Below are 26,920 nucleotides of genomic sequence, written 5' to 3' on the forward strand. Positions count from 1 at the left end.
ATGGTTTCTTTCCAAATTGTATTTCCAATAGAACAATAATTGCACATAACTGTTTTAAAGCTCAAATCGCACTTACAAACAACGTGCTACCAGAGTCAACGATGTATCGTAAAATTATATCACTACATAACAAATTACAACAATATTTACGTTGGCACCAATTTATATAGAAATATAAAAACATTTGTGTCACCGCACAATATAAAAATATTTTCTTACAGTACTTACGTAAATATACTTAGAGTACGTACGTAAATCTAAATTAAATCTCGACATGTTCAAAATAAATTCTTTTTTTTTTACTTAATCTATATTGGTATTCACGCGAAATCTGTCAGGACGGGAGGACACACATGATGTAGAATTAATTCCAAGTACAAAATACAAATCACATTTCAAACGTGTAGTGGTGTCGCTGAGCACCGCTCGACGCTGCACGCTCGACGCTGCACGCTGGACGCTGCACGCTCGACGCTGCACGCTCGACGCGCACGCTCGACGCTCCGCACGCGCGGATCCTCGTTTCTTTGGTTTTCAGTTAACAAGTCATTTTACACGGTGCCGAAACGACTTAAGGCACAAATTAAGGCAACATATTTTATCATTAAGATACATGCGCACGTAGATCGTTTTTATAAGTATATTTATGTACTCTATAAAAACGAATTATTTTTAATCGAGACATTAAATTAATAAGATCGTCACAACGTCGCAAAAATATGAGAAAAATTGCTTCTTCGAAAAGCAATTAGCAAACTGGCATCTACTCTTCATATTCGAATGATCATAATATGTAAATAGGGCTGTAATCACGCCAATAAAGACACAACACGGTCTAAAGTACTCGTTTCAATAATTGACTAAATTGAGTACTCTATTCTGGCATGCGAATGCGATCGCTCTGAACCTATTCTAAGAATTTACGGCCGATTGTGACGACAATAAAACAAGAGTGTACGACACCCGCTCGCAAACAAAATCACCGTAACAGCTGCTTTATAAAAAAGTTGCATTACCGCGAATTGAATACATTTGTTATGAATCATCAGTCGATCCAACGAAATCGAATAATGGACCATGGTAGCTACATTTTAGATTAATCAAAAAGTATTCACTTGTAGTGATTATTTGAGAAAAAAACTGCTCGAGTCATAATAAAATGCAGTAACTAAAACGTGATATACTATTGTTACACTTACACGTTAGTTGCTTAACACGACTCAGCTGATTACAGCTATTATGAATATAATTTATGAATAATGAAACACCATTGGATGTTCTTGTGAGCGGGTGGTGGTGGTGTTGTTGGTGGTGTTGGTGGCGGTGGCGGTGGTGAGGTAGAGCGGCGGGTGCGTGGTGGCGGCGCGTTAGGTGGGCTCAGTCTTGACGCCGGCGCTGGCCGCCACGGCCGCGCGCGCCTCCTCGGGCAGCCGCTCCGGGGTCGTCAGGATGTCCGTGGTGGTGCACAACACGCGCAGCGCGTTCAGCACCGCTGCTCGACACATACACACAATTAATTATTATGTGATTGACAGACACCAATAATTATATATCACACCTTGTTAACCCCATTATTACATTATATTCAATACAGGCACATTATATTGCGCGATTGTACAGCCTACAAGGATTTTATGTTACCTAAAAAGAATATGGATATGATTACGTAAGTTCATTACGGGATCCCATGTCACATAGAGTGTTCAATCATATCATAATATATAATAAAATTAATTAGTTCACCACCCGAAACTTTCACGACTTTATACGACCGTCATCGACACTAAAATAAATTAATAATTCTAATAGTTGTTTCAAAATGAATTCCGAAAACAAACTTATCAAAATTAATTTAATGGGTTGGTGGTCCACTTAGACGATTGGCCGGAAATATGAATTGCCGTTTATGACTATCGACGGTACATAAAGTATGTACGCACCGGGTCTCATCTCCACGAGCGAGCAGTGCTGCTCGGCCCACAGCAGCGTGGTGCGCACGAGGTCGGCGCCCGAGCCGCACGACACGCATGCGCTGAACGACTCCACCAGCGCGCCGCTCACTACGCTGAACTACATGTATGTAAGGACTTATCCGGCCGAAACTTCACAACAAATATTATGTCACGCATTATTTTGATAATACTTCGAATATGGAGAGGATTTTTGGTATAACCTCTGTGCACGAAAATTTACTACGGAGACTTCATTAATTTTGAATAAACTAGGAATATGAATTTACAGATTTTCTAAAAAAAAATGTAGCTAGCAAGAAAATTTACGCAAAGGTTTCTTTTTGTTGTTGCTGCTGAACCTGAAAGAATTGAAAGACTATGGAAGCATCCCATTACTTTTAAAATCAGAAATTGCTAAAAGCTTTCTCTAGATCTAATTTCCTTGAGAATTTACATTTAGCCTCTAGCGCGGTGCGTTAGTGTCGCCCAGGCCTGTGTCGCGTAGTTTATAAAAGGATACGAGCCAATACTTCCAGTTGTGCATGGTGCGGTTGGCGACGTGGCGCGCGAACATCTCGCGCAGGCGGCCCGCGCGCGCGCGCGACACGGGCGCGCCCGTCGCCGGCAGCAGCGAGTGGCAGTTGCTGCGACAACACAACAGCTCCAATCATACTATTAAACTTTTTGTAACTAATTACCGGTTTGTAAATATAGTTCATTCATTATAATATTATGTAGTTTTTAATAAAGATGAAAATTGTTTACAAGACAATCATAGATAGAATAATAAATAAGATTGCCATGAACCCAAAAATAATCTTTCCTCCTTATTCATAGCCGTTTTTTATCTAAGAGCGAAATGACTTAAAGCTATGATAACAAGTCTGTCTCTCAATGCTGACGGCATGGCCGCCATCGCAGTGTGTAAACATAGGGCCGTTTGAATGGCTAATATTGAGATACAACAATATTAGTCAATGACATATCTATATTAATTCATACATCTTTTCTAATAATGCCGACGTTTAATACTCCACGATTTTCATACCAACACAAAATAATTAAATCTACTTACGAAATTGAATTATTAAGACACTCGATTTGCTGACGTAGACTTTCCATCTCCTCTTTGATTTGGTTTCTTTCTGCCTTGAGTTGCTTTATGTACTCCGCTCCCTTTTGTAACATAGCAGCTTTGCTGATCTGTACAACGTAGAGAAACATGAAAATGCGCTTTAAATGTGTACTGTCAGGTGGCTGTGGACCCGTGCGTACGTACCTTGGCGCCGGGGTTGGCGCTGAGGTGCGGTATGAGCGCCTGCAGCGTGTCGAAGCCGTTCTTGATGTTGTAGCGGCGCTTCTGCTCCGCGTGCAGGTGCGCGCGCCGCGGCTCGCGCGAGTCGCGCGCGTCCCGCGGCGAGCGCGGCGACACCGGCGAGCGCGGCGACGCGGGCGACGCCGGCGGCGACGCGGACTGCGCACCACCACACGTGCATCAACTACATCTATTATACAACTCACCAATACCATACCGAGTGACTTCTATAACTGCGAAACATCTACAGATTCTATAGTTATTACTAATTGAATATTTTTTTATTATTAGTTCATTTTTGTGAACTTCGCGTTCCTTACCCGATGTGGCGACATAATGTCACTACCGATGGGCGAGGGCTGACCTCTTCTGACCGGCGACTTGGTGGGGTCACTGCCGCCCGCTCCGTCTTCATTGCTGCTCAATTTATACAAGCTTTGCGCTGAAACAAAACATGCCGAGAGGTAAGTGTATGCAGACGCGGCAAAGATGGTACAAATAGCAGTAGCGGTCAGTGAGAAACAAATAAATAACGTAAACACTGACAGTGCTGTGCTGAGAGCAGTTGCGCGAGCATAACGCTAGCCTGCGGCAGGGCGGGCTCGGAGGCGACGCTGTGGAGCGGCGGCGGGCGGCGCGGCGCAGGCGCGGGGGGCGCCGCCTCACACACTACGCCGCCGGACGTGGATCGCGACCGCATGCGAATCGCACTCGGGTTCGGCTCGCGGGCCTGGAAATTTGCAACTTTATTGCAGGTTCACTTACTTACCGTGTCATACTTTTCGACAGTTTTCCCATATCGCGTCGCGCGTACGAGCGAATTTTATTTCTTCACTTCCAGACATCTGTTGGTCAATATAAATTAAGTCTTGTAGTCATGCCCGACGATAATGATAGATAACACTCAGTGTCACGAAAAATTTAAAACTATAATAGAAAAAATATGCATGACAATGCAAAAAATTACCATTCAAGCAATTATAGAAAATTTTAAATCGATTGAAAAATGTCACTCATACGCACGTCTTCAATCAATATGAAGCAAACAAGATACCATTGATAATAAATAAATACATGAAGTAATTTATAAAAAAAAGTACTAATCTATTATCTTCACATTTAATTTGACGAAGAGATTGCAAAGTGGAAAACAAGATAAAAAGAAAGAAATATCTATAATATTGTGTAACATTTTTTCCGCCGCACGTAATGGTAGGCGTGTATTTCCGTCGGTATGTGAGTAGTGAGTACACGTCGCGCCCCGCCTCCGCGATAAGGCAGCACGAGGGCCGCACGAGGGCCGCACGTGCTACTGCTTAACGCTTCTGCGATAGGCAAAATGTGTAACGTCATACTGACTACACTTCACTTGAAAACATTATATTAGTCAAATGAGAACATCGTCAAAACAAATTACACCATCGCCAAAAATATTCAATATTGAAACATTGATTTATTAATAAAAGCACGGATAAATGTAAGTCGTTTTAGGACCATCCGCGTCTTGTTATTTATATTCAAATATGAATTAATGTTGTTTCTGATTTGAAGAGAAAATTCATGCCATTATTGTCTTTCTCTTTTACAATAATAAAATCAAATCTTTTAATTAAACTAGTATTCTGTATTCTATGTTAACAGTCCTTCATTCAGGAGACTAATAGATCCTTCAGGATAAGAATATTAAGTATACGTATAAAATCATAGCCACTACTGCAATGTAATCTGAAATCTCGGACATATCTAGATTTCTGTTAAAATAAATGTGCACCTGAGGATAAAAGAGAAGTAAAACCGACAGAATAAATATATTATTGTTCATGCATTCAATTGCAACTAAAATGTTTGTTTACGCCGTCTATAGGCATATTCCCTAGTTTGGGAGCCAAACTAGTAAACGTAAAAACCATAATTGACTCTGAAATATACTTGTTTTTTTTTGTGTTCTGACATACTGGTTTTATTTGTAGCCTGGGTTGGCTAACGAGGAAGTGGTTCACGTGATGTCAAGTGACCTCGATCACAGCATTCACTCACACTATACCAGAAAAGTGGTAGGCGCTGCATTCCTAAAAGGAATGAGCATTAGGGAAAATAGGGGGGTTTGGGCCAACCAAAAACTTTGTATAAACTAGATATAGGTAATTACTATACAACAGTAATACAATGCTTATTATTAAAGCGGTGAAATATAATAAAGAAGGCGACTGACCCTGGCAGAATGAGTGGCGACGGCGTCGGGCGCGGGCGCATGCGCGGGCGCAGACACGGACCAGTCCGCGTTGAGCTGCGAGCCCAGCGGCAGGCTGTGCGACCGGAACTGCTCCTTGCTGCCGCCCGCCGCACTGCTCACCTACACACAAAGATCAACATTTACATTTTTACTGAACAAAACTATTTTACACAATAAATTACATGACAAGGACTCTTCTTATGTCTCATAAAACATCCCTGTTCCGATATAACGCGACAAAAATCGTTTAGATATAACATAATTAATGACACGTAATTATATATAAATCCAAGCTTATTTTATCGCACCCATCATAGCATAGTAACACGAAAATATTACAATCGTGCTTTAAGGATCCCTATTTCCAACTCTGCATACCTTCCCTTCGGCGTCACAAGCGTTATATTCTATTTTTTTCTAATCTCATTTATAATATGATAACAATTATCTCTAGATAGTCGCCACTGCGAAAACGTGACCCAATAAACCATTACCTGCTGCGGGGTGGCCGTCACAGTGGGCGGGGAAGGTATTTTGAAGGAGCGCGCGTTGACCGGCGCCGGGCCCGGCTTGCTCTTGAACGAGTCGGGGCTCGGCTGCAGGTACTGCATCTGCGGCGAGGACTGTCGCACGGCGCCGCTCCGCTCGTAGCCCTGCGGCGACACCGGCTGCCCCGCCTGGCTCATGGGCTGCCCGTAGCCCTGGTACTGATTGTTGGCCACTTGGTTCGCGTAGTGGGTGATCCGCGTGGGCCTCTGTTTGTCGCGACTGTACCCGCCGCGCCCCTGGATCACCACGCTGGATGGATACTTCTGTATCGGTTGCTGCAGAAGCGACACCGTCTCCGGCGCGGTCTGAGACGGCGGCACTGAAACATCACTTACTAATAAATACACAATCGATAATTACACTTCAAATTGCGTTTCCGTCAACCTTACCAGCATTGTACTTGTTATAGCACGGGTCAGACTGCGTGACAATTTTCGGCGCATTGACATACTGCAGCCTGGAAGTTTTGTTGACGTATACGTTGGCGTGCATCTGTTGGTCGGTCGGTGCCGACGTCTGTTCGTAGTTGACGGGCTGGTAGGGCATCATTTCTTGCGCGCCTATAATGTGATTTTGTATATCCGTCTGCGTGAATAGCCTGCCGTTGTCGAACATCCTCATCTGCTCGTTCTTAATTGTTTGCTCTGGCATTGGAATCATTTGAGTATTGTTGCTGGTACCTTTAAAATATGTTAAAATATATTTTACGTGGATGTCTAACATGAAAGGTTGTCGTATTTAAAGCATTATGTGACGATGAATTGCGAACATACCGTGTATAGACATTTGACTGGTAGGCATTGTGACTACTGTGCTGGCCTGAGTGACCGTAATGAACGCCTGCGAAGTGTACGAATCTACTGACATACTACTCCTGTACAAAGGGTCCTCGGAAGGCACCGATGTCTCCTCCGGCACAGGGGGCAATCGCGGCGTCGACAAAAGTTCTGAAAACATTTTCATTTCGTAATCAAAACAAAAAAAATAACACTCGGTAAACGCTAAAAAATAAAAATATAAAAATACAATTAACTGTATAGTAATAAAAATGTAAGTCACCTTGGAGTGGTTCCAATGTGTCCATAAAATCATCAAGGTTAGGCTGCAAGGGACCTAAACTTGGCTGAATGAAGTCTGCCAGACCAGCTCCTCGTGCTGCAATACAATATTTATATACTTAAATCATGATTCAATTCTCTCCGTGAATATCAATGATAAAGACACAGAGATAATGTTATTATTTTCGATGTACAATATTGCAAACAAATTTAAAGAAGGTAACTAGAATGTATACGTACGATCAAAAATAGCATTGATCTGAATCAAGTAACATAATTATTTAGTAAAAGGTTATATTTCAATATAAATAACTGGATAATATTGTGATTAAATTCCACTTTGAAGCATACATTTAGGTAGACTTCCTATCATATCACAGGTTGAGTTCACACATTCAACAGGTTAACTTATAACATTCGTCTATTTTGAGAAAATGATATTGCGCGTGTAATTGTCGCGTCTGTTATCAGTTCATAACATAACATGGCAGACCGCAACGAGTGCGTCTCGCCGTGAAGGTCAATGATTGCACCCTTATTTCGCTAACGATGCTTCTAGTCAGGTGATGCAAGAAGAGCTTGTAGGTCATCGAGACCATAACCGCCTATACAAAACTCCTGTTCGAAATATGTTACGAAATAACTAATCTAAGACATTTCCAACCGAGCATGAAGGTTTAACATTAATGTACGATGAATAACCAATTTGGTAAGTAACGATCGGTTTAAAATCCACAGGTATAAAAACATCTGGTAAAATGTTATGCATACTCATGGTGAATTTTGTTTCAGACTGTCATGATAAATATTTTACTGTTGATTACCGATCTCTCGACAGTCGGGGAACGCGAACGGCTGATGATTTGTAATGGTGGAGAATAGAGTGTCAGTCATGAAGTTGAGGTAGTCCTCGTCGGTGAGCATGTTCGCTGCGAAGTCGCTGCACTGCGAGAACGATTCCACCGTGTCCATGTCTGAAACCTACACACCCACGTCAGTACACCTACCTACAACGATTCCTAAATATGCCTGGAGAATTCAACAGGGCTCCGCAAAACCACATTAAAGGTTAATGTAAAGAAAGGAACTGTATCACTTAGAGAGTATAATTATATAATTATTCTTTTTTATTATGATGTCTTTTATTTATATTTATTAAAGCGGGACTCCGTAAAGTAAAATCGGTCGGTTCAGTGTTCCGTTGCCTTAAAAGTTTGGTAATCGCTGATCTAAATTACCGACTTTACTAAATAAAAGAATGTCTTCTTTCAATCGATACAGAGTAATGAGTACGTACCGTGTCTTGAACCGAGGTGTCCCCCTTGCCAAGGAGACGCATAATGTGAAATTTGCGCCATTTTTTATATTCTGCTATAACTGCTTCCGCCCTTCTTTTCCAATATTTTCCTTCTAATATTGTTGTCTAAAATTAAAGCATGAATCTTAAATCATTAAGCTTTGACTTTCGAATAATAAATGTAATAAAAATATAGCGTGCAACAACATAATATTCTCTATTACTTCATTGTGAGTACACGCGACAGTTTGGTATAGAGGTGTTTCTTTCCGATTTTTTATTGTTTACATTGTACAATTATGTAATTTAAAATATCCAACACAAAATTTCAAATAACATTTGAATTACCTCTGGTTTCACGTGCGTATCAACGTCTAATGGCGAAGCAAACTGACACACCAAAGTATTTTGTTTCTTTATGACTGTAATCATACATAAAATAATTCAAATGAGTACTTATTCTTTATAAGTACACAATAAACGAAATACATATGTAACTAAAAACGAATATAACTTAATATTTTATGAGTTACTAGATTTGCACGCAGCACCGCCTGTGTGAAAGAACTGATAAAAATAAAAGCTCGATAGCGTATTTATGTGGGATAAAAAAAATCTATTACGTATTATATTAACTCAGATGATCTATCTGTGTGCCAAATCCGTTCAGCGGGCTATTTATTTAATAATAAACGTTCAGACTTTTTTACAAACTTCAACTGATTATAATTTTATATTATTAGTAAGATATGGAATAAAATTAAATATCATTTATTTTAGATAACTAAATCCATATACATATTATTATTTAAGCGATTATTATTGTCGGTCAAAAGAATTGAAAAAAAAGTTAAATGGAGACTTATATAAACGCATCGTTTAAAACACTACCTATGTAACCTAGTTTCTAAAACAGTAATAAGTTTTGTGACGTCTTCTCATAAGGAAAATGATCATTTGTTACCCATTCACTTACCAACAAATGAACATCGGGACAAATGCAATATTTGCTAAAAAAAAGTGTCTGTAGTTAACTAACTGTATAAACTTATGGTACATGTGTACAGTATAAGGAGAGGCGTGCTATATTAATTTGAATCGTATTTAATTACATTATGGCTCAATTTCGTTTGCGTCGTTGTAATGTAAAAACACAAACTCATAATATTGTGATCTTTTTCGTCCACTCCTTGCAAGATACAAAGGAAGAAAAATGAGAATTAACTGTTTTTATTTTATTGATTTATAACTTATTTTGCGATTATAGTTTTAGCATGGGAACTTTCAAACATCGACCTGAATCCATTTGTTTGTAAAATGCAGCGATTGAGATTTTTACCCTGTAATCTAGTCTAACTAATAAATCTAACCATTGTTCAATTCAATCTGACTAGATTGGATTGAACAATGGCTCTGTTAAGTACGCCCGCAAAACCCTTCTTTATTTCCAGGCTTAATGTTATCTTGACATATTATTTCCAAACCTGTTGTATATTGTTGTCATTGGTAACAGCTATATTAAAAAAAAATATAGTGCACACATTTTTCCGCATGAATAATTCAAAATATTTGTTTTATTGTTACATACTAAATTATTCTCATAAATATGAAATTTAAGATGCTCACAAAACAGTAAGTGTTCTGTCCTAAATATTTTATCTATCTATGGAAACTATTAATCACATAAGCTCTTTAATCTACAAATAAATCACCAAGTTAAAATATGTGAAAATAGTACAAAGTCCACATTATATCTACCACTACAATCTATGAAGTAGGAAAAGTAATAAATACTCACACTGCATGTGCCAGCATCTCCATATGACGTTGTTCAATCTGATCTTGTCCTTCCAACGAAGTTTTATACCTTTGAAACGATTCCATTTTGGTGAAGTTAGTTTTTGTCTGAGAAAAACAATCTGACATGTGATAACATATAACCAAAAACTTACCATGCTTCCATTACCACCACCCATCAGAGGCTGACACTTGAGCATTGCAATTTCATAATTAAATTAACTATAAAACATCTTAAATTGACAAGACTCATCTTGAAATTGAATAAATTTAAAATATGCATTATTAAGAAAATTAGAAAATATAAGACTAACAAAAGTACAGTCTTTATTAAGAAATGTTGCTATACTGTGCAAGTGTAAATTGTCAGACAATCAAAATGTAAGCCTTTTATCAGTGTCGCTATCAATAAGTGATCTTAAGCTTATTGCAAATAACATTTTGATAAGAAAACAACATTCATACTATCTTATCTACTATTTCTACCTGAATAAATATAAGACAGAAGGCGAAATAGAAAATGTTTCAATAAAAAAAATAGATGAACACTGTTTGAAATAACAACCATTTGAATTTCCACACATGACAATAATAATGCAATATATGTTCAATGAATATTGGTGACTACTTCTTGATATGAATAACAACTGCACTACATTTTACTATTAGCATAATAATTACGGATTATAATAATATACATATAAATTGGTACTTTGCACAATATCAGATATTATAATATGGTGATTTTTAGATTTGCTTTAATTGAATAACAATATCTAATGTTAACCTTACTCATATCATGTGAAGGGCAAATATTTATTGACATAATAAATAAATAGCCAGATATTGGCAAAACATGACCTCTCACATATTAATTTTATGAATTTATCACAAACTATTCCTCTACAAAAACTTTTATGTAAAATGCTCTAAAGATCAATGTTCCATATAACAGTTATTCTCATTTTTAGTATGAATATTATAATAATTTATATAAACACCTCAAATACTACCACCGCATGTCTTGGTGGATATAGTTGCGCTATTATCTACTGTTATGGATCTAAATAGGAGTGTTAGTATCTGCAAGTTGTTTGAAAATGGTATAAATAAAATAGCATGCACAATTTTATTAAATGATAAAGGTTACTAATAGCTTGTTCACGTGGTGATTATTGAATTTTGTGATAGAAAGAGTACAATTTTATTATTCAAGTTGTTTGTAAATTTCATGGGTGAAAGTCCAACAGACCTTCCTTTAACTAAAATGATTACAAATACATAAAATATACAAGTGAAATATTGACAAAAGTTAATCTCAATGTAAAACACCCGCTAGTATTCATAGAGTAGTTATCTGAGCAAATGACCTGTGTCTTTTGTACAGGCTATGATGACCTTTTGTTATCTCTACATGCTAAACCCAATGGAAACATACTGTTTCCTCATTTTTTACTCACAGTATTATGGTATAGGCCTGAAAATATCATTTACCAACCAGTAAGATATTTTATATGTCCAATTCCAGAACATATTTTTTTCATTTATTGACACAACTTTTGTAAGGAAGTATAGTAGATTTTCAAGGACATATGTTGCAATTATCACTTATGCTAATATATTTGACATTCTGTATGTTACATTTTGTCAATTATGTGTTTATATCTTATTTTTATCAGTAATAAATTTGACTACTTTTATTACCACATCTAACTAGCAAAGTAATATATTTTTTTTTACTTTTATTTCAATAAAGTGTTTACCAGTCTTGCATTATAAATAAGGCAATAAATGGCGGATAGTTAAAATAGTAATATCCATAACATAATGTAGATTAATAATACACGTTTATCAGTCATTAGAAAACATTTCCAAGGAATTTTCCAATAACAATCAGAATATATATTTTATGTCAATAAAATACGCGCAAACATATTAAGGCAATTATTGAATTTTACAAATAGAATCTTATAATATAATGTCTTTTTAAAACTTACCTATAGGCTAGAGTCATACATTTAAATAACTTTGTAAGAGAGACTTCAATAGAAAGTTGTTGATGATGTTTACAATCTTCCTTATCGGTGGGCAGAAAGGGTTTATTAGATCCAGGTACCGTGTATGTGGCGACCACAGAAACTTTCTGCGCATTTTGTTCTTCGTCTGGTACGGACACTAAGTCATCGAAGTCATCTTGTGCTTCAGCTTCAAAATGTGATACCATGAAATGCCCCGAGTGTATAGTCTCCTTTTCAGAACGCAGCTGTCTTTTTTCCACTTCATTCATTTTGATTTTGGCGAATATGAATTAACTATGACTTAAATCTTGAATCTATAATATATTACGTTGAATGAACAAAAGGTCTATCAAGTATCAACTTTTGGACTTGGCCATATTTTTACTTATCACTCCGACACATTGTTTTTTTCATCTGACAATTGATAATTTGGATTGCCAGTAAAATGTCTCCACCGATAAAATTACTACTACCTACTCGTGAGAATAAAAAAGATATGAATGGGTATATGTCGGACTTATCCATTTGGAATGGCATTCTGAATTCAGAAAACGAATGCTTGTCTCTGTACTTTCGATAATTGTACTTTCGATGTAGCAATTACATTTAAAGTGAAACACGTGGCGCGACTTTTCTAGGAGGTCTAAGATGAATCTGAGAAATTTCGCTGTAAATTCAGTTGTACGTGAAGTGTTGTCCTTTGATTAGGAACGTTCTCGTTTCAGGGAATTTCCGGTTATATAAGTTCTCCTCACAACCAATTTTCTGACGAAATCTTATAAAAAAAAAACATTTGTCAATGTCATACTTGTCGGATTTGTATTTTTACATGCGTTTTATTTTAAATTGATTAAATTAAAATTGTTTTACTTATAACTGATATTCACACACATTATCAATAATGAATTCTCTAAAGGCAAACATGTCGCCCAGCTTCAAAAATATAGTCCCTAAGCCCAAGCAATCACCTATAGAACTAAAAGAAAAATTGCGAAAGGTAAACGATGAGTTAATAATTCAGCTTTTCGATAAAATCGGTAAACATAGCTGAAAGGTACGTAGGTAATGTGTAAAATTATATGTATAAATTACAGTGAAGATTGTCTATCACTATAAATTTGCGCGGTTCCTACTTTGAAAATCCAAGCAGAGTAAACGTCATCGGTCTACCTCGAAATAAAGACATTATTAAATAAAAATATTAATTGAAATGGAAAACGTTACTGTTATAGACCGGCCAACTCAATGTTTTTTTTTTTCATTAAACTGCTACGAGTGTGGAGTTAACGAAGATACACCATATTATGTCAGTCATACTATAATTATTAATAATAAAGAGGATTTAATTGTGTATTGTTGGCTTCTGCATCTATAGTTTGTGTTAAAAGATATTTAAAAAGTATGAGAGAAAATGTGTCAGCATTACATGAAATATACTATTTAATATAAATATAATTTAAAAAGGTCATATAATATATTAATTATATTTATTAATATTAATATCTTGAAAGGGATGCAACCGAACTACACTCATATACAAAACACTGATTCCAGAATTACAAAATCAAAGTACAAAAATGCCGTGGTGCTTTGATAGACAGGTTGCGTGGATCTCTTGATGAAAAGGAACTATGCGGTAAACTAACTGAAATATATGCAAATGAATGTAATGATCAAATTATTGATAACGAAGAATTAGAACTGCTTGAAGAAATACGGAAAGAACTTATCCAAGAAGAATTGGATTGGTAAGTTAAAATTGTAATTTACATTCACATTTATTGATGGTCTTGAGCATTAGTCACCAAGTCTCAAAATTGGTAGTTACTATATTTTAAAATATCAGTTTTATTGTTCTGATATGACAATAGCCTAGTTGGGAATAAAATGGACTGTAGAGACAAAGGTCCTGAGGATCAAAATCCAAAGAACTTATCACAGATTTTTGTTGGTATTGATTATCAATTTTTGTTTGCCTTAATAATCAAAGGAAATGTGAAGAATTCTAATATATTTCTTAGGTATGTAACCAACATGCCTAAGAATTCGACATAAGAATTTTGAAGATAAGTGTAATCTCAACCAGGGATGTTATGGAGCTCTGTAACCGTAACCGAATCTTTCAGATATCCGAAATAAAAATATATCCGTAACCGTAACAGTATCTGTTAAAAAAGTTTTGGATAAGTTACGGATAATATGTTACTACAGATTTTTGTTTCACCGCTCACGCGCTACGTGAATTTTATATAGTTTGTTTGTTATTTTTAATCATAACATACTTAACCTCATTCATAAATAGTATTTTTTTTATTTAGGAGTAGGTAGGTACTTCATTTAGTAAAGTGAAGGAAAAGTGTTGTGTTATGTACTAAATTGATTTTGCAAAATGTAAACAGTGTGTAAAAAACTTTTCACGGAGAGGAGGTGGCGCTACTTCACTGCAACTTCATCTCAAATTAAAACACAGAGGTTTTCCGAACACCCAATGTCTCCCAATTAGTTCATCGATACTTAATAATCGACGATGATGACGAACGATACTTAGCAATCATCGCCCTACTGTATTACATAATATTTTTATTTTACTTTAATCTAATATCCGTAACTGAAACTATCCGAAACTACCGGATAATCCGAAATAATTACATATCCGTAACCATATCCGAAACCGATATAATTTTATTCCTATATCCATATCCGAAATTTCAAATCCATAACATCCCTGATCTCAACCAGCCCTAGACTATTATAATAAAATAAGGCTTTTACCCTCTTAGTAGTAGAGAAGGCCCATACTCAGCAGTGTGGCATATAGAATATAGGGCTGGTATTATTATGATTATTATCTTATATCACTAAATTATTTGCTATTTAAAATGCAGTCTGTATGTATAACTAATTAAGTACTTATATCATAAGTAACATATATAATTGCTAAAAAGTTATAAATTTCTGACAAAAGCAGCTATTTCACTAGTTGTTACTATCTTCAACTTAGATGAAAATATAGGGAAATATTCTCTTCTGATTTACCATGAAGATAGTAAACTGCTTGGTAGTTAAGTAACTGTAACGACTATTCAAACTACAATGTGTTATGTCTACTTATTTAAAGAAAATTATAATTATCATTCTGTCTTTGATTTTTCAGGTGGATCAAGCAGTATGAGACATCTCACTTAGATGATATTGATTGGTCAGCTTTAGAAGAAGAAAATAGTGTGATATGTCCTATATGTCTTAAAAATAATTTTACCTTCGAAAATAATAATAACCTTTGCTGTACTAGTTGTAATATTTCATTCAAAACAGACATGTCATTATTAGATGTTAAGAAATCAATTGAAGATTCATTAGAAAAACACAATTTGGCTTGTAGTAGAGAAGCGCAATTTACTATTATTCCTGATACAGAAGAAATACACATGTATATTTTTTGTGAATTTTGTAAGGAGATGAAGTGTGTGATATAATTTTGTTTGTTGATAATGGTCAAGCAGGATTACAGTTCTTACATATAAGCTAACAATGCTGGAAAGAAAGGACACTAAACTAAATAACAATAATCTGAAAATTGTCAGCATATGTTCTAGTCTACTCATTAGGCAGATTACACAAGAAGGAATGTCTTAAATACAAGTCAGTCAAAAACGTGGACATGAATACCCTTAAATTTTGAATGCCACTACCTTTTAGCATGATTTATAAAACATTTTCCTGTTATCACAGCAATAAGATACATAAGTTTTATAAACAATAATTGACCATTATGTAGATCTGAGTATCTTAATTCATAATAGTATTTTTCACTAGGCATGCATAGGTAATCTTAGGCTATTCTAGTTATTTAAACTCTTGTCTTGTGTCCAGTCTATAGATAAATTGTCGTAGAATGTTGTCACTACAGACTGATGGGTAATCCATTCCTTTCTACAGTATGAGATGGTGATTGGGAGGCTAATATTGTTGTGTGATAATAATTATTTTTACAGTGATTTAATCTGAATAAAAATCCTCACGGGAGTCTATCTATCTCGCTCACACTTTGCCGCTCTACACAAAACCGCTGGCGGGCCCCTCGGGCGGCGTGCTTTATAATTTCCCATACATGTTTTGTTCTTGCTACTTGCCGCGCCGAACCAAGTCGCCACTCAAACTTAGTGGCTAGGTCCTTAGGCATAATATTTTCAAAATATATCGTTCTTAATGCACATAACACACCAAAGTCGCCGCGTTACCGGTAGCGCTACATTTAAATAACATTATTTCTGTAGTTTAAGATGGATCATTAATTTAGTACATCCATGCCACCGAGGTATGACTACGTGGCCTGTACAAGGGCAAGCCGCATACAAGAATCTATGAAATAAAATTGGCGGACTCAGTGTGTAAAGTGTATTTAAATGTGATTATACTTCCACACAGCTAAAAGGATACTATATTTAATGGAAAAATAGCTTCGTCGAACAGTATAAAATATATGAAACCACCGATTTCAATACAATTGAATTGTTTCGATCTTAGGTGTATTTTTGATAAATTCTTACCATTTGATTTTATTAATGTGATATTTCCCTTTATTAGTTTTTCGATACATGCCTATGTACATGAGAATTATAATTTCGTTTCTAATATAAAATGTTTCCAAAATTGCCATTTGTATTATTTAGCTGTGATAATACATGTTTCCTGGAATAAAAATACAACTGTGCACACATATCCAAGATAAAAGTTATGTTTATCCAGGAGTTAAAAAGTTTAACCTGTTAATGTTACTCTAAAAAATTAACTCAATGTCATCAAATATTGAGGTATCCAATAAAATGCATAGTAGAAACACCTACAGAACGACTGTAGAACCCAGACAAAAGGGCAACATTATTGGCGCCAATGAATCTTAAAATAGTCGAGAACAAAACTCAGGGTAGAAAGTGATTTTGGTGTTGTAAAATTTCAACTTTTTCTGTAAAATATATAATAAGCATTAAAGCTCTATCGGATAAACAACTTATAAATTCTATATTTATATCTAACTAGACAATTGACCATTTATCATGTTTACTTACTGAACGCCTCTTGAACCGAATGTACGCTCGCATTTCGTTAGCGTAAAAAGGCCCTAATTAAATTTTGCAATTGGGGTAAAAATTTAAAAAAATAAAACTGCACCATACAAAATAAAAAATGACCTTTTAATTTGATTCGATCTTAAGCATGGTAACAAGGTATATTTAAATTATTTACTTCCTTCTTACACGTTGGAATTAGAATATTTTATTTCATGTGATTATTTTCTACCGAAACATTATGCTAAACGGTAACTCGTAAAAAATATACATTAATAATACGCCGTACAAAACTGTATTATTATATAACATATATTACCGACATTCAATATGTGGGTATCGTTTGTGGTTGAATTCATCCTTAGCATAAAATGATAACTATGTGAATTATCCTAGGCCTGAAAAGAAATGTTAACAGTCAATCCATTGCAAAAATATGTAGACAATAATATTAATATAACAATAATTATTTTTGTGTATGCTTATTCACTGTTCAAGTCCCAAGTAATTCGCACAGCATTATCAATTTCAATTAATTTGTACATTGGATAATACTTGAATATTAAATTAAGTCAAGTATTTTTTTAGGATACATCTTACTTTAGTGCAACATTTAAATAAAACTCAACATCTTCATGTAAGTGGAAATAAAATCATCAGCGATATATATCACTTATGAAAAAGAAATGTAAACGCAAATTAACGATATGAGTCAAAATAATATATATTTCAATTCTGTTAGTGCATAAACACTCGACACATGATTTATTAAATTAACAATTATTAATAAACAACTAATACTTTATTTTAACTAGATAAGTTTTATTTAAAATTATTAAGTAGCAAATATTCTAAGTATTGATTTATGGTTTCCGTTATCCATGTCATTCGTATTGTACAATAAATTATATTTTTTTTCTTCTGAGATTATTTTACAAACGACATGGAATATAATAACGTAGGTTACACTGTTATTAATTTTGTAGATTGAGTATCCAATAACATCTACATAAATACATTACATTTTTCGTGGTGCCATGCAGGCTAATTTATAGGCTCTATAATTTATAAATATTATGGAAATAAATGCTATAAGCTTTTATATCACCAATTTTATAGAGTTGTTTTGCATTGGAAATTGCTAATAGTTCATGCAGGTAATGACCACAAACTTAGATAAACAAGAACAGGGCTCACGAAGCAAAAATAATTCACATTTAAATTAACTTTGTTATGCAGTTCAATCAAAAGCTACATAGTTGTTAAAACGTTTTAATATGAAGAGTAGACAGAGCAAAAAAATATATTTATTTTTGATTAAATTGCAGTCCAGTAGGTTAGTGAGAGTAATAAACCTCATTAAATGTAAGTTTAAATTTATTTTCACTTCGTGATTCGTAATCTTTTTGCTCTATTTTAAATAATAGAATCAAATAGTTATAGTACTAATTTAAAAATAGTTACAGGAAAATCAAACACGAAGAAAGATGCTTTAACCTTATGAGGATGAATAGATTATCATAAGATTTTACACTTATATATATAAACAAAATTTATGTTAATTACATTATCCAGTAAATGGTATTTTTAATGCACTGCAGTTGGTGTATTCTTATTATAAATATACATTATAACTAACAGTATGAGATCCTACAACTGATTTCTGCAGTCACCAGATTTTGAATTAAAATTAAATGAGTGACTGATAGGCAACTCCGCAGTAACATTTTAAAGTTAGAAAAATATATCAGCAATTACATTTATATATATTCTTCGATCATTTAGTTTGCAACTTTACCATTTTTTACTTACACGTTATCTATAGAATAACTACGCGTACGGCTCACCACATACCACACACTGCACGTGTAAAAATGAGCGCTAAGAGCATACGACCAACACAATTGCATATGTATTTTAAGACGAGTATCGTGCCTAGAGTGTGCCGCCTTACTTGTGTTGCGCGGTTAAAAACACAATAGGTGTGTGTGCAGCCAACCAACTACTATAATACAACGAATGCCTGCAAAAATAAGCTGTCGGATCTTATATTATGGTACATTTTTAGGTATAATAAATAATTAAATTACCTGCATTTGCAGGCATTGAAATCATTAATTAGGAGCATAGACCACTTTTTGTCTTCTCAGCAATTTTATTACTTTATTATTTTTGAAACATTTAAACGAATATTTAGTATTGTTTCTATAGACTTTGAGCACTTCTATTTCTTCATAACATTAAAGGTGTTTTCACCAAAAATAGTTGACATTCCGCAGACCTTAAACATATGTGAATTCTTTTTATCGCGAAACGATATGAATAATTTAATGAATAAGCGAGTCAACTGACGGTAAATTATTATGTTATTAAACACCCTTAATGTCACAAAGATCGTAGGTATGTCGCAAACCTTTAGAAATAGCAATGGATAGAGTATGGAAGGGATATAAATAGGCCAGAAGGAGATTATTGGGCATCTGGCAACCTTAATCTTTTTTTAAAATAATCATTCGTGACCCTCGATACACGTGTACGGTGTAATCCAATATAAATTATACGATATTTAATCACATGCAGCTAATAAATGTAGGTACAGCTAATGGCTGCAATAAAAATGAAACAAACTTTATACCTTTTTATCATTATACTTCCATATAAGTAACTTCATTACCAACACTAGCATCGACTCCTTCACTATTTATCAATAACATAACCATGATTAATAGTAAACTATTAGTGATTAACATCTTATATGTTGATTTAGAATATCTTATATATTAGTAAAAATCCGATATTACTATGTCAGATAAAGATATTCCAAACTTGTGAATTGCACTTCCACCAAGTTGTACTGTTGTGTATTTTCGGTAAATTAAATGAATATTACAGTTGTTGCAATTCAAAACCCTGGAGTCTCTTATGTGGCAAGTAGGTTTCAATAATTACTGTATATATCACTATTGCGCAATTGTTCGAGCCATTTAATACAATTTAGCAAATATATTTGCAATATTGCATGTTTACCTCATAATAATTTAAATTGATTTATTATATTTTATATGTTCAGCACATAAAATGATTTTCCTATAAACGAGGAAGTAGAATGTTAAACCCGCATTTTCATTTCATTTACATAGAGGCCACTATCAATTAAAAATACAAACAGCTAACAATTAGTTCTAATGAATACTTACTATATAGGTAGACCTTGAACTTCCATGAGGTCTTCTTGTTGAGCGTGGGATAGATTGTGCGCGGCGGAGGAAGGAGGCACTGTGAAGTTGTTGTGTTGAGGTCTCGGGCGCCGCGGGGAGCGTGCAGTTATAATTCTAGGTTTGTGAATTTCGTCCATTACGGATGGCGCAACGTATGTAAAACCCTGAAGCATTTTTAACAATATAATTAACCTCGGTGTAATACGTAGCCTATGCATTGATCTACGATATGGAGTATATCTGTGTTAAATTATGAAATTGAGTTCCGTTCAGCGGTTTCGGCAATTACTTATAAAATCTTTGAACATCTAACGGCCATAAGTATATAAAATATAAGAAGTTTAGTACACATCGAATAAATTAAGCATTTTTATGGTTTAGAGCCCGAGACTTGCGCCGAACGTCCTACTCTGTTAATTCAAAATGGTTTACAAATGGTTACAGTCAAAACAAGGATAATTTAAATCAAGTGTTATAATTATAAATATTTAAAGAAATACCTGAAACATTAAGTTGGCACTTTCACTAAGAGTAGACTCATCAGGTGAATCAATTGGAGTTTGAAGTGTAAATCTTGTGTCGAACTGAGATACATCATCTTCGCTTGTCTGCAAGATATAATAATGATACAACCGTTCATCATATGCGATAATGAATAACATGTTTTAAGACTTGTTTTTGAGATGTAATATAAATACTCACTAATCTAGGTTTTATTGGTGGCTCTAATCTTCTTGCAAATACATCATCCCAATGGACATGTTTGAAGAATGCATGGCCGCGAACGGCGGCCGCACCGGCCGCGCCTAAGCGTTGAGTTTCCGAACGCTTCATAAGGCGTCTAATTAAATCCCGTGCGTCTTGTGTGAGATAGGCAGGCAACATTAATTTTCCCTTTAATATTTTTTCTATGGTTTTTGTGCGATTATCTCCCGTGAACGGTGGCTAAAAAATAAAAGATAAGAAAAATAATATTATGTTGTACAGTATTAGTTAGATAACATGGATTTGATATTGCCTGATAACTCCTTGAACTTATATGTATATCAGTGGAAATGGATACTTCACATAAAGTATATATTACATAATAACATTGGGTTTACGTATTAAATGGCTGTACAAAAATGGAAAGAAGGCAACTGCTACTTAACTCTCGGACTAACCAACGACGCGCGATGCTATTTCGTTCAGCTATTTAAATGTCTGATACAAGCAAATAATCATTAGAGATGTTGTTGGACTTAGGTCCATGTGATTCAAAGTACCTATATAAGATTATAATAATAACCTGTCCAATGAGCATGTCATACATAAGAGCTCCAAGACTCCACCAATCAACAGCTTTTCCATGACCGCTTCTAGTCAATATCTCTGGTGCCCTGAAATATGTTGATTCCATTAAAATCAAAATTACATCAATTAGCCAATGAAATTAATATGGAATTATGTATTTTGTTTGTTCATCATTCATAATGGAACGAAACACACACGGTGAAAATTGGGTACTCTGGTTGCGCCTCTGCTTATTACCCCCTTCGGAGATAAAGGTGTGATGTGTTTTTTACATTGCCTAACACCTCCGCGAAAAATTCAAGTTTCAAATATAACGTAATGAAACATACATATATACAGGTCGCATACAGAACCTCCTTTTTTAAAGTCGGTTACAAAGATTCAAGGCCCAGAAATTACAACTATCATCAAATATTAGCAGATGACCTTGGTGACTTCATGTAACACGCAGGAAGGTCTTTAATCACAAGTAAAAATCATAACTCATGAGATTTTTTATCAGCATGGCGAAAAAACTCCAAGGAACTAGTGAAACGGGTGGGTATCGTGATGCTCCACCACTCCTAGTTTTGTTATCATTTCACCAAACTTAGAATTTTTTGCACCTGCTTGAATTACTACAAAAACAGTTATACAGGGAGATAAAAGCAATTGCTTAATCAATTACCTTGTAGGCCCACATACTATTAACGACTACCAAGGTGTAGGTACATAATATCAATTTGACTGGTGTCTAGCCACATATATTTTTATTTCAACTGAATCACGAGACGTATATGCCGCTCGCCTGGTGGTAAACGATACGACCGTTTATGACAAGTAGTAAAATTATGAAAAATTATAGAGTTGAGTTGACAACTTTGATTTTAAGTCTCAAAATGCCCAATAATTACAATATCTACAATATACTTCACACCGGAACACAACAGTACATGCACACTGCTGCTATCCAAATAGTCCCTTGCATACAAGAAACCTCCCACCAAATAAAATCTAGATTTACTACTGTTAGATACTCGCGTTGAAACCAGATTTGTTAGTTGGAGGGTATTCGAATTATTTGATGTCATGTTAGATAGCAGTTCCACTGTACTCATGGTGGAATACCACTATCACAACACTTATACAAGAGTACAAAAAGAACATAAAAAATTCACTCTAATTCTTAGTACTATAGCAGCATTAATTATAATTAATTGTTGGTTATAATTTTGATGGTAATGTCAATTCATCGGTTTTGTACAGAAATTTAATGACAATATAATTTTCCGTTTATAATATTACTAGGTTTTGCCCGCGGCTCCGCTCGCGTGATATAATTTTTTCGGGATAGAGGTTTCCGTTACAAAAGTCATGCTTTATATTTTTCCAGGATAGAAAGTAGCCTACGTTCTTCGTAAACTTCTCAAACTAATCCATACCAAATATCATCTAAATCCGTTGGGTAGTTTTTGAGTTTCATGCGTTCAGACAGGCAGACAGACGCGGCGGGGGACTTTGTTTTACAATATAGTTTTTAGAACTTTTTAAGAGGAACAATTCCGTCATACATATTTATTTTATAACTTTAACTGTTAATCAGCGCACGCAACGAAAGCCCGTAAGAGGAATAAATTGTTGCCTTCATGCAATTTTTTTTATTACTTCTTTGCTCCTAACGGTCATAGCGTAATGATATATACGCTACAAGCCGTCCCTGATAAATTAGTTTTCCAACACTTAAATAATTTTTCAATTAGCACTCATAATTCCTGAGATTAACGCGTTCAAATAAACAAAAAACAAACTAATTCTCCAGCTTTATATAACAGTATAGACTCCGGTAAAAAAATCCCGCTATATATTTTTCCGGGATAGAAAGTATCCTATGTCCCTTCCAGGGAGTCAAACTATCTCCATACTTGAATAGCCTTTCATAAATAAAGGGCTATCCAACACTGAAAGATTTTTTCAGTTCGAACCAGTAGTTCCTGAAATGAGAGTGTTCAAACAAACTTTTCAGCTTTATACAATAGTATAGATTTTCTGTACATTTTAAATAAATTGATAAAGTAGAAGAAATAAAAGCTTAACCATTGAATGCATGACAAATATTACATGTTCTGGTAAATAATATTATGATAATCAAAATGAACAATCTAATGGAGAATGGTGGTTTTTTACTTGTGTGTACAGTTAATAGTGCAATGCCAATTTCAGTGATATTCATATAAATTTTCATGAAACTGACAAGCAAATAAAACTACAAAAACAGACATAGATTACACTTTTAGTATATTTATTTTATATTCAATTAAGCTTATTCTTCTCAGTTATTATTATTTTTGTAATGTCCTTTGAGAAGTCGGTTTTGAAACACATAAATATACACAACAAAATGTCATCATTGTGTAAAAAGGCAAGTATTATCATTGAGTTTTAAAAATAAATTTAAAGACAAATCTTTCAATTTTTTCATTTGACAAAACATATCCATTTTATTTTGTTCTTTGCTGATGCAGGGCGCTTTGGCAGTTGCCTAAATTTCCTTAAGATATTCAGACCCTCAATATGCTAAGATTGACATATAAAAGTTAGTTAGAAAAAACTACTTACATGTATTCAATTGTGCCACAGAATGTATGTGTAACAATTCCCTCTTGAATATGTTCCTTACATAAACCAAAATCAGTAAGTTTGACATGGCCTTGAGCATCCAGGAGAACATTTTCTGGTTTTAAATCACGATATATTATTCCAAGGCTGTGTAAATGCTCCAATGCCAAAATAATTTCTGACAAATAGAAACTGAAAAAAAAATATGTTAGTATAGAAATAAGTATCTTTGAATGAAAACAAAATTAAACAGTTTGAATAAAACCTACCATGCTGTATCTTCCAAAAATATGCCCTCTCTTTCCAAATGCATGAAGAGTTCTCCACCACTTAAGTATTCTAAGATTAAGTATAATTTACCACCAGTTTGGAAAGCATACACTAATTCCACTATAAAAGGATGCTGAAACAAAATGAAAACAAATTATTTTCATTTTGCATAAGTAATGTATGTAGGTGTATGCGAGTACAGCCTTAGCCTTAGGTTGGAACTGACTTTAAGTTATATGAAGCCTGGCAACCTGCACTGGACCAGCATTGTGGACTAAGGCTAAGTAAAGGAGGCTCATACTTAGCTGTAGGGAGTCATATAAAACAGGACTACTGTATTTATTAATGGAGATATAAGTTGTCAATAGAAGAGTGATTAGTTATTTTTTTATATACTGATTAACAGATGATCTGTGTGACTCTCAACTAAGTTACTCCATGTATATGCTTTGGTTGGTGCCAACTCATAATCACATGATTATCTAAATTTATTAGTTTCTTACAGCTTTATTTTTATGTAGAGTATGTGTACAATTCTGTGATCATAAATAATTAGTAAGACAATCAATATATTACACTATTGAAGTATGTCCATGTGTTATAAATACCTTGACAGCCTCCAGTATATTTCTTTCAGCTTTAGTGTGTGCAGTGTCCTTTTGATTTCTCACAATTGAAGCCTTTTTTAAGACTTTCATAGCAAAATGTGCTCCTGCATCTGGACCCGTAATTTTGCGAACTTGAAACACTTTTCCATATCCACCTTTACCCAAAACTTTGCGAAGCTCAAAATCCTGGGGACCTAAACGTTTGCATTGGCCTGGATTCACATTATCCTCTGATAACTGTATAGTTTCTGAACCTTCCGATCTAGAAGAGAACAATTATAGTTAACTTTATAACATATTGTATTAATTTTACTTGCATAACTGTAAGGTTACACAAGGTTGAACTAAAAATGTATATAATATACTTACTCAACAATATTGTTCACATGTAGTTCGGGTTCGTAATCTACCTGTGACCAATGATAAACTAATTAACAATTTATTTTGTATATCATAAGCAACATTAATTATTGAGTAATAAAACAAAATCGCAATGTCACCACTATAGGTCACAAAAATCATGTCTTTGACAAACAGTGGGGCATACACAATTTAATAATATGTAATACAAAATATTACAACTGCGACGAAATTTATCCTTGACAGACAAGTGAATCGTGAATATAGAACAAGGTTTTAGGTTAAGTAACGTAGGAGAAATAAAATAATAAAGTAAATAACACAATTGTATACCTCATCTACTTCAATGATATCGTCTTCATCTGAATCTCCAACTGTAACCGAATCCACATCTAAATCTAAATCCAAAAACACCTGCCATATACGATGACATTTCAAGAATATCACATTAGCTAACACTGTTTTTGTATGACTGTAAAAATATTTCTCGAACTTTGATATACAATTTTATAAGAATAATTTGTATAGTACTTTGGCAGTGGCAGTTATATTATTTTTATGTATAGCACAGCATAAGTTTCTGTCACCCAAAAATACACAATATCAGGCAAAGAATGAATAGCACGGAACACTTTTACTCTCGCGAGGCGATTTGTGATTTTTGTGAATACCATAGTCCACAGACTATGTAACTTCAGTGCTGCCAGCTCTTTTTTACCGATCCAGCAATAAAGACCGACTCGTACATCTGTTTTCCATATCCATAAATCCGATTCTGAATTCAGAATCTATAAGTCCAAAATAATAGACTTACAGCTTAGTTTAAAACTAGCACGTTCTTGTAGCAATATATTGTGCAAGAATATCTAGATGTGCGTTTATCATTGGTAGTAAGCAAGCGGCTTCCTTACCTAGATGAAAGTTTTCACAAAAAGATGCTCTTTTGTGAAACCAACAATAAAATTAATTAAAAATTGGGGTACCAATTTATATATCAAATATTGCATTGTGTAAAAATGGACACGAAGTAGACTACTCGTTACATCGCGCGCATTGTAATTCCCCAAGGCGTCACAAAATATTATTATGTCACCGTTTTATTTTTTTACTTTTAACCGTCCATCAGCTTATAATATGTTGTTGAATTATAAACGAATCTTGATCGTACTTTCTATGTTAGATTTAAAATTACGAAATTTTATGATAAACTTTATAAAATAATAATATAATATAAGTTCTTGCACCATTGATTGCTACGAGTACATGCTAGTCTAAAATAGCATCTTTT

General features: G+C 34.5%; 3 protein-coding genes across 4 annotated transcripts; 1 reads left to right on the forward strand and 2 right to left on the reverse strand.

Annotated features, from left to right (window-relative positions):
- Positions 1-4: 4 nt before the first annotated feature.
- Positions 5-12,695, reverse strand: LOC115443170 (carbohydrate-responsive element-binding protein). 2 transcript variants are annotated; one of them, XM_030168460.2, is made up of 17 exons: positions 12,199-12,695; positions 10,203-10,309; positions 8,753-8,826; positions 8,405-8,530; positions 7,932-8,088; positions 7,109-7,204; positions 6,823-6,996; positions 6,439-6,729; positions 5,995-6,368; positions 5,480-5,620; positions 3,814-3,997; positions 3,588-3,709; positions 3,232-3,426; positions 3,028-3,155; positions 2,473-2,596; positions 1,941-2,070; positions 5-1,492 (listed from the first exon to the last, which is right to left on the reverse strand). In XM_030168460.2, the coding sequence occupies exons 1-17, from the start codon at positions 12,486-12,488 to the stop codon at positions 1,368-1,370; spliced, it is 2,838 nt and encodes a 945-aa protein (XP_030024320.1). In that variant the 5' UTR covers positions 12,489-12,695; the 3' UTR covers positions 5-1,367. The 2 variants fall into 2 exon arrangements, with proteins under 2 accessions (XP_030024320.1, XP_030024321.1); XM_030168461.2 differs by lacking the exon at positions 12,199-12,695 and adding an exon at positions 10,357-11,917 and having other exon boundaries at positions 10,203-10,271.
- Positions 12,696-12,996: 301 nt separating this feature from the next.
- LOC115443137 (RPA-interacting protein) lies at positions 12,997-16,873 on the forward strand. The gene is made up of 3 exons (XM_030168414.2): positions 12,997-13,216; positions 13,774-13,967; positions 15,374-16,873. The coding sequence occupies exons 1-3, from the start codon at positions 13,121-13,123 to the stop codon at positions 15,693-15,695; spliced, it is 612 nt and encodes a 203-aa protein (XP_030024274.1). The 5' UTR covers positions 12,997-13,120; the 3' UTR covers positions 15,696-16,873.
- A 520-nt stretch (positions 16,874-17,393) lies between these two features.
- Positions 17,394-26,065, reverse strand: LOC115443136 (ribosomal protein S6 kinase beta-2). The gene is given in 10 exon segments (XM_030168413.2): positions 17,394-20,670; positions 21,007-21,114; positions 21,209-21,451; positions 21,795-21,885; positions 24,395-24,586; positions 24,664-24,797; positions 25,273-25,534; positions 25,642-25,682; positions 25,966-26,037; positions 26,039-26,065. Coding segments are annotated over 10 exon segments (1,356 nt in total). The 3' UTR covers positions 17,394-20,484.
- Between the last annotated feature and the right edge of the window lie 855 nt (positions 26,066-26,920).

Source organism: Manduca sexta, chromosome 17 (genome assembly GCF_014839805.1).
Source record: "Manduca sexta isolate Smith_Timp_Sample1 chromosome 17, JHU_Msex_v1.0, whole genome shotgun sequence".
Classification (NCBI taxonomy): domain Eukaryota; kingdom Metazoa; phylum Arthropoda; class Insecta; order Lepidoptera; family Sphingidae; genus Manduca; species Manduca sexta.